Source organism: Cetorhinus maximus, chromosome 17 (genome assembly GCF_964194155.1).
Source record: "Cetorhinus maximus chromosome 17, sCetMax3.hap1.1, whole genome shotgun sequence".
Classification (NCBI taxonomy): domain Eukaryota; kingdom Metazoa; phylum Chordata; class Chondrichthyes; order Lamniformes; family Cetorhinidae; genus Cetorhinus; species Cetorhinus maximus.
Window position 1 is genome coordinate 3,841,588 of NC_135895.1, and position 13,726 is coordinate 3,855,313.

A 13,726-nucleotide genomic window follows, 5' to 3' on the forward strand; every position below is an offset into this window, starting at 1 on the left:
CCGAGGGAGAACTCACCTGCTGTTCTGTAAAGTAGTGGTCCTCGGAACATTTAGAGCCACTTGAGAGGACAAGCTTGGTTTAACTGCTCGTCCAATAGATTGGAGGAAGAAAGCTGTATCAATGTAAGTTGCTACTGTATTAAACTTCTTAACATTCCTTCTCTCTCAGCAGGTACCAGAAACCAGAATATACAACGAAGGGTGTGTGCGTCAGTGAATCAGGTAAGTACTTGGGAGCAGAGGCACTATTACCAACGCAGTATAAACACAAAACAATGCACTCATTCTGAATGATATTCCTAATTTATTTATCACCACCACTGACAGACCTGTCCCCACCAGTACTGTACTCCAGTGTTATACAGTGACAGACCTGTCCCCACCAGTACTGTACCCCAGTGTTATACAGTGACAGACCCGTCCCCACCAGTACTGTACCCCAGTGTTATACAGTGACAGACCCATCCCCACCAGTAATGTACCCCAGTGTTACACAATGACAGACCTAGACTAACAGTATTGTAACCCAGTAATTATTATTTAGTGAAGGCAAAGCCCTTAAACCAGGCAATAGCCTCCTCAGTGGCTGGGTCGAAGGTGATTAGTGTACCAGTCAGCCAGTAGAGGGGGCGCTCCTCTGTAATGTGCCGCATTGTTTGTGTCTCTCCACAGATGCTGAAGGGGTTTGGAGTGAGGTGCCAGTGGTGGAGGTTGCAGAGGGGTCCTTGCCTGTCCTGAACTTGTTTAGCAAGGATCACTGTTGCCCTGGTGGGTCAAAGCCTGTCATTCGACAGATGGGATTTGTCACAAGAAACTTTTTCGTGACTTCCCGGGTTTCCCATTCTTTGATCCAGAGGGTGTCTGCTGGTAGATGTTGCTCAGGAAGGGCGCTCCATATCGGGCACCAGAATCACAGAATGTTAACGGCACAGAAGGAGGCCTTTCGGCCCACCATGTCTACACCAGCTCTCCAAATGAGCATTATGACCTAGTGCCATTGCCCTGCCTTTTCCCTGTACCCCCTGCACAGTGTTTCTATTCAAATAACCATCTAATGCCCTCTTGAATGCCTCAATTGAACCTGCCTCCACCACACTTCCAGGCCGTGCATTTCAGACCCAAACCACTCGCTGTGAGAATAAGTTTTTTCTCACATTACGTTTGCTTCTTTTGCAAATCACTTTAAATCTGTGCCCTCTCGTTCTTGATCCTTTTACGAGTGGGAACAGCTTCTCCCTATCTACTCTGTCCAGCCCCCTCATGATTTTGAACATCTCTATCAAATCTCCTCTTAGCCTTCTTCTCTCCAAGGAGAACAGTCCCAACCTCTCCAATCTATCCTCATAGCTGAAGTTTCTCATCCCTGGAACCATTCTTGTAAACCTCTTCTGCACTCTCTCCAATGTGTTCACATCCTTCCTATAACATGATGCCCAGAACTGTACACAATATTCCAACTGAAGTCTAACGAGTGTCTTATATAAATTCAGCATAACCTCCTTGCTCTTGTACTCTATGCCGCTATTAATAAAGCCCAGGAATATTAACTGCTCTCTCCACATGTCCTGCCACCTTCAATGATCTATGTACATATACACCCAGGTCTTTCTGCTCCTGCACCCCCTTCAAAATTTCACCCCTTATTCTATATTGTCTGTCCATGTTCTTCCGACCAAAATGCATCACCTCACACATCTCCACATTGAACTTCAAGTGCCACCTATCTGCCAACTCCACCAACTTGACTATGTCCTCTTGAAGTTCTACACTGTCCTCCTCACAGTTCACAACACTCCCAAGCTTCGTATCATCTGCAAACTTTGAAATTGTCCCCTGTACACCAAGATCTAGACCATTAATATATATCAGGAAAAGCAAGGTTCCCTATACCGACTCCTGGGGACCTCCACAACAAAGCTTCCTCCAGCCCCAAAAATATCCATGGACCATTACTCTCTGCTTCCTATTTTTCAGCCAATTTTGTATCCATGTTGCTACTGACCCTTTTATTCCATGGGCCATAACTTTTCTCACAAGTCGGTTGTGTGGCACTGTATCAAATGCCTTTTGAAAGTCCATGTACACCACATCAACAGCATTACCCTCATCGACCATTTCTGTTACCTCTTCAAAATACTCCAGCAAGTTAGTTAAACACGATTTCCCCATTAGAAATCCATGCTGACTCTTCCTTATCAACCCATATTTTTCCATGTGACTACTAATTCTAAATCAAATAATTGTTTCTAGAATCTTGCCCACCACTGAAGTTAATCTGACTGGTCTGTAATTGCTGGGCTTATCCTTCCAATGTTTTTTGAACAAGGGTGTAATGTTTGCAATTCTCCAGTCCCCTGGCACCTCCCCTGAGTCTAGAGAAAACTGAAAGGTCATGGCCAGTGCCCCTGCAATTTCTACTCTCACTTCCTTAAATATCCATCTAATTCGGTCCCGGTGCCTTGTCAACTTTAAGTACTGACAGTCTATACAACACTTCCCCCTTATTTTGAACCCTTCTAGTAACAGAGTTTCCTCCTCTGTCACCATGGCCTGGGTAGCATCTACCTCCTAGGCAAAGGTGGATCCAAAGTATTTATTTAATACCTCAGCCATGGTCCCTTCGTCCATTACCTTTTAGATCCCTGATCAGCCCTACTCCTCCTTTTACCACAGGAGTGCCTGTCTGTTCCCCTAACCAATGAATCCCCTATCACTATTGCTCTTCCTGCCTTCCTCCTCCCCTTCTGATCGTGGTGCCACAAACTTGGCTCTGACTGCACTCCCCTGAGGAACCTACACCCTCACCAGCTTCCAAAACTGAAAACCGATTTGGGAGCGGGACCCCAGGGGACTCCTGCACTACCTGCCTATTACCCTTGGACTGCCTGGTGGTCGCCCATTCCCTCTCTGTCTCCAGGCCCTTAAGCTACGGTGTGACCACCTCTCTGAATGTGCAATCTGAAACTCGGGGTTCAGGTTTCTGCAGCTGACAGGACTTCCTGCACATGTGGTCGTCTCGGACACCGGTACCATCCATGACTTCACACACATTACAGAACACACATTCCACTTGACTGAGCTGCCCTGCCATGTCTTAACTCTACTTCCCTTACATTAACTTTATTCTGCTTTGGATTATTTATATTACTTTATTATTTTGGCCCTAAACTTCCCTTATTCCTGGCGCTTCTCAGTTAAATCCAAGTATAGCAGCTTGTTTAAAAATATTACACTTTTCTAATTTACTCACCAGGGGAGGGGAGTTGAGTGGAGGGCCCCAGTTTTGATGCGCATTGTTGCATTCGATTGAATATCAACAAGATGTGTGTGTTGTGTGATGACCTGTGCCAGGCAGGTGCACAGTGCTCTGCTGTGGAGTATAGTAGGTGCACAGTGCTCTGCTGTGGAGTATAGTAGGTGCACAGTGCTCTGCTGCGGAGTATAGTAGGTGCACAGTGCTCTGCTGCGGAGTATAGTAGGTGCACAGTGCTCTGCTGCGGAGTATAGTAGGTGCACAGTGCTCTGCTGCGGAGTATAGTAGGTGCACAGTGCTCTGCTGCGGAGTATAGTAGGTGCACAGTGCTCTGCTGCGGAGTATAGTAGGTGCACAGTGCTCTGCTGCGGAGTATAGTAGGTGCACAGTGCTCTGCTGCGGGGTATAGTAACTCTTTCGAGTTATCAACAGTCACAGACTGTAACTCTTTTGAGTACATTCACAGTTCTTTGGTTTCCGGGAGTGGGACATGAACCCACAACCTTCTGATTCAAAGGCGAGGGTGCTATGAACTGAGCCACAGCTGACACCTCCTGCGGAGTATAGTAGGTGCACAGTGCTCTGCTGCGGAGTCTGGTAGGTGCACAGTGCTCTGCTGTGGAGTATAGTAGGTGCACAGTGCTCTGCTGCGGAGTATAGTAGGTGCACAGTGCTCTGCTGCGGAGTATAGTAGGTGCACAGTGCTCTGCTGCGGAGTGTAGTAGGTGCGCAGTGCTCAGCTGCGGAGTATAGTAGGTGCACAGTGCTCTACTGTGGAGTATAGTAGGTGCACAGTGCTCTGCTGCGGAGTATAGTAGGTGTGCAGTGCTCTGCTGCGGAGTATGGTAGGTGCACAGTGCTCTGCTGCGGAGTATAGTAGGTGTGCAGTGCTCTGCTGCGGAGTATGGTAGGTGCACAGTGCTCTGCTGCGGAGTATAGTAGGTGCGCAGTGCTCTGCTGCGGAGTATAGTAGGTGCGCAGTGCTCTGCTGCGGAGTATAGTAGGTGCACAGTGCTCTGCTGTGGAGTATGGTAGGTGCACAGTGCTCTGCTGCGGAGTATAGTAGGTGCACAGTGCTCTGCTGCGGAGTATAGTAGGTGCACAGTGGTCTGCTGTGGAGTATGGTAGGTGCACAGTGCTTTGCTGCGGAGTATAGTAGGTGCACAGTGCTCTGGTGTGGAGTATGGTAGGTGCGCAGTGCTCTGCTGCGGAGTATAGTAGGTGCACAGTGGTCTGCTGTGGAGTATGGTAGGTGCACAGTGCTCTGCTGCGGAGTATAGTAGATGCACAGTGCTCTGCTGCGGAGTATAGTAGGTGCACAGTGCTCTGCTGCGGAGTATAGTAGGTGCACAGTGCTCTGCTGCGGAGTATAGTAGGTGCACAGTGCTCTGCTGCGGAGTGTAGTAGGTGCACAGTGCTCAGCTGCGGAGTATAGTAGGTGCACAGTGCTCTACTGTGGAGTATAGTAGGTGCTCAGTGCTCTGCTGCGGAGTATAGTAGGTGTGCAGTGCTCTGCTGCGGAGTATGGTAGGTGCACAGTGCTCTGCTGCGGAGTATAGTAGGTGTGCAGTGCTCTGCTGCGGAGTATAGTAGGTGCACAGTGCTCTGCTGTGGAGTATGGTAGGTGCACAGTGCTCTGCTACGGAGTATAGTAGGTGCACAGTGCTCTGCTGCGGAGTATAGTAGGTGCACAGTGGTCTGCTGTGGAGTATGGTAGGTGCACAGTGCTTTGCTGCGGAGTATAGTAGGTGCACAGTGCTCTGGTGTGGAGTATGGTAGGTGCGCAGTGCTCTGCTGCGGAGTATAGTAGGTGCACAGCGGTCTGCTGCGGAGTATGGTAGGTGCGCAGTGCTCTGCTGTGGAGTATAGTAGGTGCGCAGTGCTCTGCTGCGGAGTATAGTAGGTGCGCAGTGCTCTGCTGCGGAGTATAGTAGGTGCGCAGTGCTCTGCTGTGGAATATGGTAGGTGTGCAGTGCTCTGCTGTGGAATATGGTAGGTGTGCAGTGCTCTGCTGTGGAATATGGTAGGTGTGCAGTGCTCTGCTGTGGAATATGGTAGGTGTGCAGTGCTCTGCTGTGGAATATGCTAGGTGTGCAGTGCTCTACTGTGGAATATGGTAGGGCAGGGTGATGCAGGGGCTGAACTCCACCCAGGTCCAGCAAGTTTGGTTAATAAGTTGTTTTTGGTTTTGAACTTTGCTGCTGTTTTCTTCAGGCGTTCCCAAGAGGACAGGGCCTTCTATCTAGAGTCACTCTCGAGTATGCTGGGTTGGGATCATGCTTCAGTCTCTGACCATCCATGTAGATATGCAATTGGTTTTTGGCACCGGTGTTATGGAGGTGAAGACACCGGATGTGTTTTTAGAGCGATTCATCATGAGATGCCAAGTGCTCCGGTATTCTTTCAGCTTTTTAATGTTAAGGATCTGGTCCAAAGTGCGGAGGATGGAGCTTGGGTAGCACAACAGAATTCATCAGCACAGGTGAACTTGGGGGATATGGTTGTCTGCAGGTGACTTGTATCTATGCTGAACAGGATTGGGGTCAGCACTGAGCCCTGTGGGAGTCCATAGACCTGTCTTCTCCATGCATTTCTCCCTTACCCAAGACGGACTCTGAGTTACCTGTTGCGATGGAGGATGGAGTTGTTTCAACAGCTATCCCTACCCGGGTTGGAGGCATTCTGAACGGCTTTGGGAACAGGCCTGTGTGTCGCTCTGTACCACAGCGGCGAGCTCCAGTGGCTCGATTCCTGTCTTCAGGTTCCTTTGGAGCCATTTTTGATACAGGTGGTGAGTGCCAGAACTTGGTCACATGCACTGCACCTCAACAGAAACCAGCTTGGTCCATATTCAGGACGGTCTCTACTTCCGGAGATATGCTTTGCAGGATAAGATGTTGCAGAATAAGATGGAATGCCTGAACTGTAACTCACGCAGTCCCACCAGTACTGTACCCGAGTGTTATACAGTGACAGACCTGTCCCCACCAGTACCGTACCCCAGTGTTACACAGTGACAGACCCGTCCCCACCAGTACTGTACCCCAGTGTTATACAGTGACAGACCTGTCCCCACCAGTACTGTACCCGAGTGTTATACAGTGACAGACCTGTCCCCACCAGTACTGTACCCCAGTGTTATACAGTGACAGACCTGTCCCCACCAGTGCCGTACCCCAGTGTTATACAGTGACAGACCTGTCCCCACCAGTACTGTACCCCAGTGTTATACAGTGACAGGCCTGTCCCCACCAGTACCGTACCCCAGTGTTATACAGTGACAGACCTGTCCCCACCAGTGCCGTACCCCAGTGTTATACAGTGACAGACCTGTCCCCACCAGTACTGTACCCCAGTGTTATACAGTGACAGGCCTGTCCCCACCAGTACCGTACCGCAGTGTTATACAGTGACAGGCCTGTCCCCACCAGTACTGTACCCCAGTGTTATACAGTGACAGACCCGTCCCCACCAGTACTGTACCCCGGTGTTATACAGTGACAGGCCTGTCCCCACCAGTACTGTACCCCAGTGTTATACAGTGACAGACCTGTCCCCACCAGTACTGTACCCCAGTGTTATACACTGACAGGCCTGTCCCCACCAGTACTGTACCCCAGTGTTATACAGTGACAGACCCGTCCCCACCAGTACTGTACCCCAGTGTTATACAGTGACAGGCCCGTCCACACCAGTACTGTACCGCAGTGTTATACAGTGACAGACCCGTCCCCACCAGTACTGTACTGTACCCCAGTGTTATACAGTGACAGACCCGTCCCCACCAGTACTGTACTGTACCCCAGTGTTATACAGTGACAGACCCGTACCCACCAGTACTGTACTGTACCCCAGTGTTATACAGTGACAGACCCGTCCCCACCAGTACTGTACCCCAGTGTTATACAGTGACAGACCTGTCCCCACCAGTACTGTACCCCAGTGTTATACAGTGACAGACCCGTCCCCACCAGTACTGTACTGTACCCCGGTGTTACACAGTGACAGACCCGTCCCCACCAGTACTGTACCCCAGTGTTATACAGTGACAGACCCGTCCCCACCAGCACTGTCCCCCAGTGTTATACAGTGACAGGCCTGTTCCTACCAGTACTGTACCCCAGTTTTATGCAGTGACAGACCTGTCCCCACCAGTTCTGTACCCCACTGTTATACAATGACAGACCCGTCCCCACCAGTACTGTACCCCAGTGTTATACAGTGACAGACCTGTCCACACCAGTACTGTACCCCAGTGTTATACTGTGACAGACCCATCCCTACCAGTGCTGTACCCCAGTGTTATACAGTGACAGACCCGTCCCCACCAGTATTATGCCCCATGTTATACAGTGACAGACCTGTCCACACCAGTACTGTACCCCAGTGTTATACAGTCACAGACCCATCCCTACCAGTGCTGTACTCCAGTATTATACAGTGACAGACCCGTCCCCATCAGTACTGTACCCCAGCGTTATACAGTGACAGACCCGTCCCCACCAGTACTGTACCCCAGTGTTATACATTGACAGACCCTTCCCCACCAGTACTGTACCCCAGTGTTATACTGTGACAGACCTGTCCCCACCAGTACTGTACCCCAGTGTTATACAGTGATAGACCTGTCCCCACCAGTACTGTACCCCAGTGTTATACAGTGACAGATCTGTCCCCACCAGTACTGTACCCCAGTGTTATACAGTGACAGACCTGTCCCCGCCAGTACTGTACCCCAGTTTTATTCATTGACAGACCTGTCCCCACCAGTTCTGTACCCCACTGTTATACAGTAACAGACCCGTTCCCTCCAGTGCTGTGCCCCAGTGTTATACAGTGACAGACCCATCCCTACCAGTGCTGTACCCCAGTGTTATACAGTGACAGACCCGTCCCCACCAGTACTGTGCCCCAGTGTTATACAGGACAGACCCGTCCCCACCAGTACTGTGCCCCAGTGTTATACAGTGACAGACCTGTCTTCACAAATACTTCTAGTGTAATGGTTTGCAGAGCTATGATGAAAGAGCAGGGAGAGTGAGATTAATCGGACACCTCTTCCAGCGAGCTAGCATGGGAATGATGGCTTCGTTCTATGGTGTATCATTCCACGATATCTGCTCATCTGGCATTGCGCCAAAGTTTGTCAGAAGTTCAGTCCTGTGAATTATCTTAGGATATTCTGCTACATTAAAGGTGCTGTATAAATGCCACTTGTTGTGGTTGAGTGAGGAGGAATTGTTAATTCCTCACAGGCTAAAATTATAATTTTTGTCCTGGGCAGTGGACACTGGTTGTTTTTGCTGTCGCTGTCACTCGGGTAAAAAACAACAACAGCCTCAGGGAGACCGGGAGACAGTGGGTGTGGGGCCCAGGGGCTGTCTCAGCACGTGAGGGCCTGAACTTTGTTCTGATTTGTGTCTGAGTGTAATCTCTGAAGGGAGCACTGTGCACCATATGCTATGGAGCGGCGCCTAAACAACATCAACACTGAATATTCAAAGCTGCGAATCTCTCTCACACCTGCCTCCTGAGGCTCCATTCTAAATTAAGCTGTGGTGCAAGAGAGAGAGAGAGAGAGAGAGAGAGGGTTCGGGTACGTGTTGTTTATCATGCTAGACTGGTAATCCAGAGAATGTTACACAGAACTACACAGATTTTATAGCATAGAAACAGGCCATTCGGCCCAACTGCTCCGTGCTGGTATTTATGTCAGCCTCCTCCCACCGCTCTTCATCTCATCTTATCAGCAGATCCCTCTTTCCTTTTCTCCCTCGTGTTTATCCAGCTTCTCCTTAAACGTATCTACACTATTCACCTCAACCACTCCCTGTGGGAGTGAGTTCCACATTCTCACCACTCTCTGGGCAAAGAAGTTTCTCCTGAATTCCCGATCGGATCTTTTGATGGTTTTTTTTTAAGGCTCCCGGCTATGGAATTCCTTTATTAACAAAATACAAGTGTTGAAATTCCATTGCAGCAGTTTGATCATCTGAATTTAGCTGCAATCAATCTCAAAATATATCTGGTCTCAGTAAAAATGCCTTTGAAGCTGTCAGATTCTCATAAAAAACCCACCCGGTTTGTCGTAGCAGGGTCTGGTACATAAAGGGTTAATGTGGGACTGAGTACAGTACTGCCTGACCCAGAGCCAGTCTGGTGATAGCGACAGTTGTGTTAAGACCTAGAATGGGGTCAGCTCCACACCTGTACCTTCTACTGTAAATATGTACATAGTCATGAGTTGTTAATAAAGATTTGCTGTTAACATACTCTGGACTGGAGCCTGTTTCATGGTGTCTGAAGCAGGATTCTTCACGGTTCATTAATGTCCTTTAGGGGAAGGAAATCTGGCATCCTTACCCGGTCTGGCCTACATGTGACTCCAGACCCACAGCGATGTGGTTGACCCTTAACTGCCCCCTGAAGGTGGAACCAATTCAAGCTGGTGTTTCAACCATTAACACCTTCTCAGGGCAACTGGTGGTGGGCAGTAAGGGCCGCTCTTGTCAGCAATGTCCACGTCCTGAGATAGATTTTCTTATTAAATCGCCACACACCATCTGCCCAGAGTCACAAACGCAGTGTTGCCTGAGTGCGATTGTGCTGAAGTCACCTTTTTGCAGCATTTCTTTATTCCTTCATGGGATGTGGGCATTGCTGGTAAGGTCAGCATGTCTTCCCCACCCCTAAACCCCCTTGCACTGACCTTGCTCAGCCATTTCAGGGGGCAGTTAAGAGTCAGCCCCATTTGCTGTGGGTCTGGAGTCACATGTAGGTCCGACCAGTGGGCTTCCTCCCCTAAAGGGGCATTAGTGACACAAATGGGTTTTTACAACAATCGATGACAGTTTCATGGTCGCCATTACTGAGACTAGCTTAATATCCCAGATTTACTCGCTGAATTCAAATCCCAGCCGCTGCCATGATGGGATTTGAACCCTTGCCCCCAGTCTGGGTCCCTGGATTACTTGTCCAGCGACATTACCACTACACCACCACCCCCGCCACCTCCTCCTTAAGCTTCGGGGACCACCAACCTCACCCTGGATGCAGCCTTTCGTTTGAAGTCAAAATGAGGTTGAGTCGATGGAGACTGAGACACTTACTGCAACAACAACAACTTGCATTTATAGAGCACAGTTAACACTAAAACATCCCAAAGTGCTTCACAGGGGAAATGATCAAACAAAAGGCAAGCCAAAGAAGGAGACAGTGATGTGACACTTGGTCAAAGGAATAACTTTCAAGGAGGGAGATGTGGAGAGCTTCAGGGAAGGGATTTCAGAGCCTCGGACCCAGGCAGCGGATGGACAAGAGGCAAAAAATAGAGGAGTTGCAGAGATGGTGACGGGTTTGAGGAGCTTACAGAGGAAGGCAGGATCAAGGCCATGGCTGAGGATTTTGAAACGGGCAGTGTAGGTCAGCGGGCAAAGGGGGTGATCGGTGAGCTGAACTCCGTGCCCGTCAGAACACGAGGAAGCAGAGTTTTGAGTGAGTTCAGGCTTTGGAGGGTCGAAGGTGTTCACTTTAACATCTACCTCAGAGGGACAGCGACTAGCGTCAGCTGAGATTAAAGGGTAGAACTTAGAATTCCACAACCTCCCAACCTCAAGTGGTGAGTAAAGACCAATGGAACTCAGTTACCACCTTTGTGGTTTATTGGCTATTACTCAATTCGCTTTCCTTATCTCTCTCTCAGCTCACACACACTGACTCACTGTGTTTAACTTAGACAGGTTAAAACAATTAGAAAAGACTGAACAGACTGGGACTCGAGAGGTTTTTAACATTATGGAGGGATGCAATGGGTGAGACACCAGAGAAGATGTTTCTGCTTGTGGACAAGACCTAAACTAGGGACCATCGATATAAGACCCTCACCAATAAATCCGATAGGGAATTCAGGAGAAAGCCCTTTACCCAGAGAGTGGTGAGAATGTGGAAATCGCTCCACAAGGAGTGGTTGAGCTGAATGGTCTATTTAAGGGGAACATGAGGGAGAGAGGAATAGAAGGATATGGTGATGGGGTGAGATGAAGAGGGGGCAGGAGGAGACTCATGGGGAACAGAAACACCAGCACGGAGCAGAGGGGCCGAATGGCCTGTTTCTGTGATGTAAATTCATAGTCATCGAAACGTACAGCAGAGTAGGAGGCCATTCAGGCGGTCGTGCCTCTGCTAGCTCTGGGAAAGAGAGCTCGGTCCCACACTGTCCAGCTTTTTGCGCACAAACCTGTCTCCACCCAAATCCCTTTTAAAATGATCCACGTGCAACTTTCATTCTGTATCGAATTAAAATTCTCAAAAATGTTGTCATGCAGTCGTTACTAGTTGTAAGTAAATAGTGAGAATGCAGTCAGAACAGGTGAGAAAGGTGGAGAGACAGAGAGTGGTGAGGGTGGAGAGAGAGAGAGAGAGAGAGAGCCACAGTTATAATCTCCCCTTGATGTAATGGGCTGGGGTGTAAAGGAATCTGAGTAACTCACCATGCTTGCCATAGTAAACTCCCTCCTCTTGGACCATGCTCCAGGACTCTCATCAACAGAGCTGCTCAATCCAACTAACTAGCATCTCACTTCCTCAAACACTGCCCTCAGTTCAAAAACAGATTAATGTTTAAACAGAGAGGGAGGGAGAGCCGATGTCATGTGACCTGAAGTGTTTACTGTTGAATTCTTGGTACTGGAACAATGATTAACATGACAATAGAGCCTGTGGTTTTATACAGCGAGTCCTCACACAGTGTGGGGACTAAGGGAGGGAACAGTGGGAAAGCATGGACTGTACATTACAGTGTCTGAACAGATGTAATAATCTAATATTCTGACTGGGAGGATTTGGAAAGCTACAACTGTGGTCCTTGTATTCAAATCTCTTCAAGACCTCTCACCCACTCCCTATCTCAATAGCCTCCTCCAGCCCCTACAACACTTCCCTATCTCTGTAACCTCCCCCAGCCCCTACACCCCTATCTCTGTAACCTCCCCCAGCCCCTACACCCCTATCTCTGTAACCTCCTCCAGCCCCTACAACCCTATCTCTGTAACCTCCTCCAGCCCCTACAACCCTATCACTGTAACCTCCTCCAGCCCCTACACCCCTCCCTATCTCTGTAACCTCCTCCAGCCCCTACACCCTCCCTATCTCTGTAACCTCCTCCAGCCCCTACACCCCTCCCTATCTCTGTAACCTCCCCCAGCCCCTACACCCCTCCCTATCTCTGTAACCTCCTCCAGCCCCTACACCCCTCCCTATCTCTGTAACCTCCCCCAGCCCCTACAACCCTATCACTGTAACCTCCTCCAGCCCCTACACCCCTCCCTATCTCTGTAACCTCCCCCAGCCCCTACACCCCTCCCTATCTCTGTAACCTCCTCCAGTCCCTACAACCTTCCCAATCCTTGAACCTCCTCCAGCCCCTAGGGCACTCCAAGATGTTTGTGCTCCTCCAATTCTAGCCATTGCTCCACGATTATTGTTGTAATTCTTGTGGTCACCTGTCCTAATATTTGTCTCCGCGTTAAATTTTGTTTGATCATATTCCTGTGAAGATCCTTGGGGCATTTTATCATGTTAAAGGTGCTATATAAATGCAATTTGTCACTGTATTTTACTGTTGGTCTAAAGCTTATCTTATATGACAACAGCAATAACAATAGGCCAATCTAAGGGGGTGGTGGCATAGTGGTATTCTCACTGCGGAGTAACACTCCTGGGGATCTGGGTTCGAAATCCCACCATGGTTGACGGTGAAATCTGAATTCCATAAAAACCTGGAATTAAAAGTTTGATGATGACAATGAATCCATTGTTGTAGAAACCCATCTGGTTCACCAATTCCCTTTAGGAAAGGAAATCCGCGGTGACTCTTAAAATGCCCTCCCCAATTAGGGATGGGGAAGGGTCAGCAAGACCTGACATCCCATGAACAAAAACTTCAAATTCAGTCGGTGCATTGACTGTAACGCTCTGTGTAGTTTCCTTGGAGTTTTGAACTGTGCCCTAGAAAGACTCCTGCCTCCTTTCATCCCTTCCTGCAGTTCTGCTGGTCGTTGCGATAAGAATTAGGATGGAACCCCGGACAAACTGTAACCCCTTCAGTCCCAGCCGGAATCTGGGGGCTGGATTTCCCCTGGCGGTGAGGGCGCTGGTGTGTTCTGAAAATTGGGCGCTCGATGGGCGTGTCAGTCTCCCAATGTTTCTGGGACATGCGGGATTTTTAAAAGGAGGGCAAGTGGGGGTTGGGAGCCAGCATCCTGCATGCCTCCAGGTTGTTGAAGAGTTTGTTAACACGCCGGAGAATCAAATTTTCAAAATGAATAACTGGAAGAGCAAACAGTCTGGGTCGTGCTAGCGCTGAGCTGTTGGGAGCACATCGGAAAGCCGTTATTCATTGCGGCTGCTGGCGAAAAATGGTCTATGAGGAAAGGAGGAGTCAAGCTGAGGTACTCACGCAGTGGCACAGAGCTC

At 49.2% G+C, this 13,726-nt stretch overlaps 2 protein-coding genes across 11 annotated transcripts in view; both read right to left on the reverse strand.

Moving 5' to 3' along the window:
- Positions 1-13,726, reverse strand: part of cryz (crystallin, zeta (quinone reductase)) — a 1,066,321-nt gene that overhangs the window by 534,305 nt on the left and 518,290 nt on the right. The gene's annotated exons all lie outside the window — the stretch shown is intronic.
- Positions 1-13,726, reverse strand: part of slc44a5b (solute carrier family 44 member 5b) — a 412,477-nt gene that overhangs the window by 279,134 nt on the left and 119,617 nt on the right. The window contains exon 1 of one of the 9 annotated variants that reach the window (XM_078560643.1): positions 11,743-11,846. The exons of the other annotated variants lie outside the window; for them this stretch is intronic. Coding sequence (XP_078416769.1) covers positions 11,743-11,779 — 37 coding nt within the window. The 5' untranslated portion in view covers positions 11,780-11,846. Of the gene's footprint in view, positions 1-11,742; positions 11,847-13,726 lie in introns of those variants that run through there. 9 annotated transcript variants of the gene reach the window in all.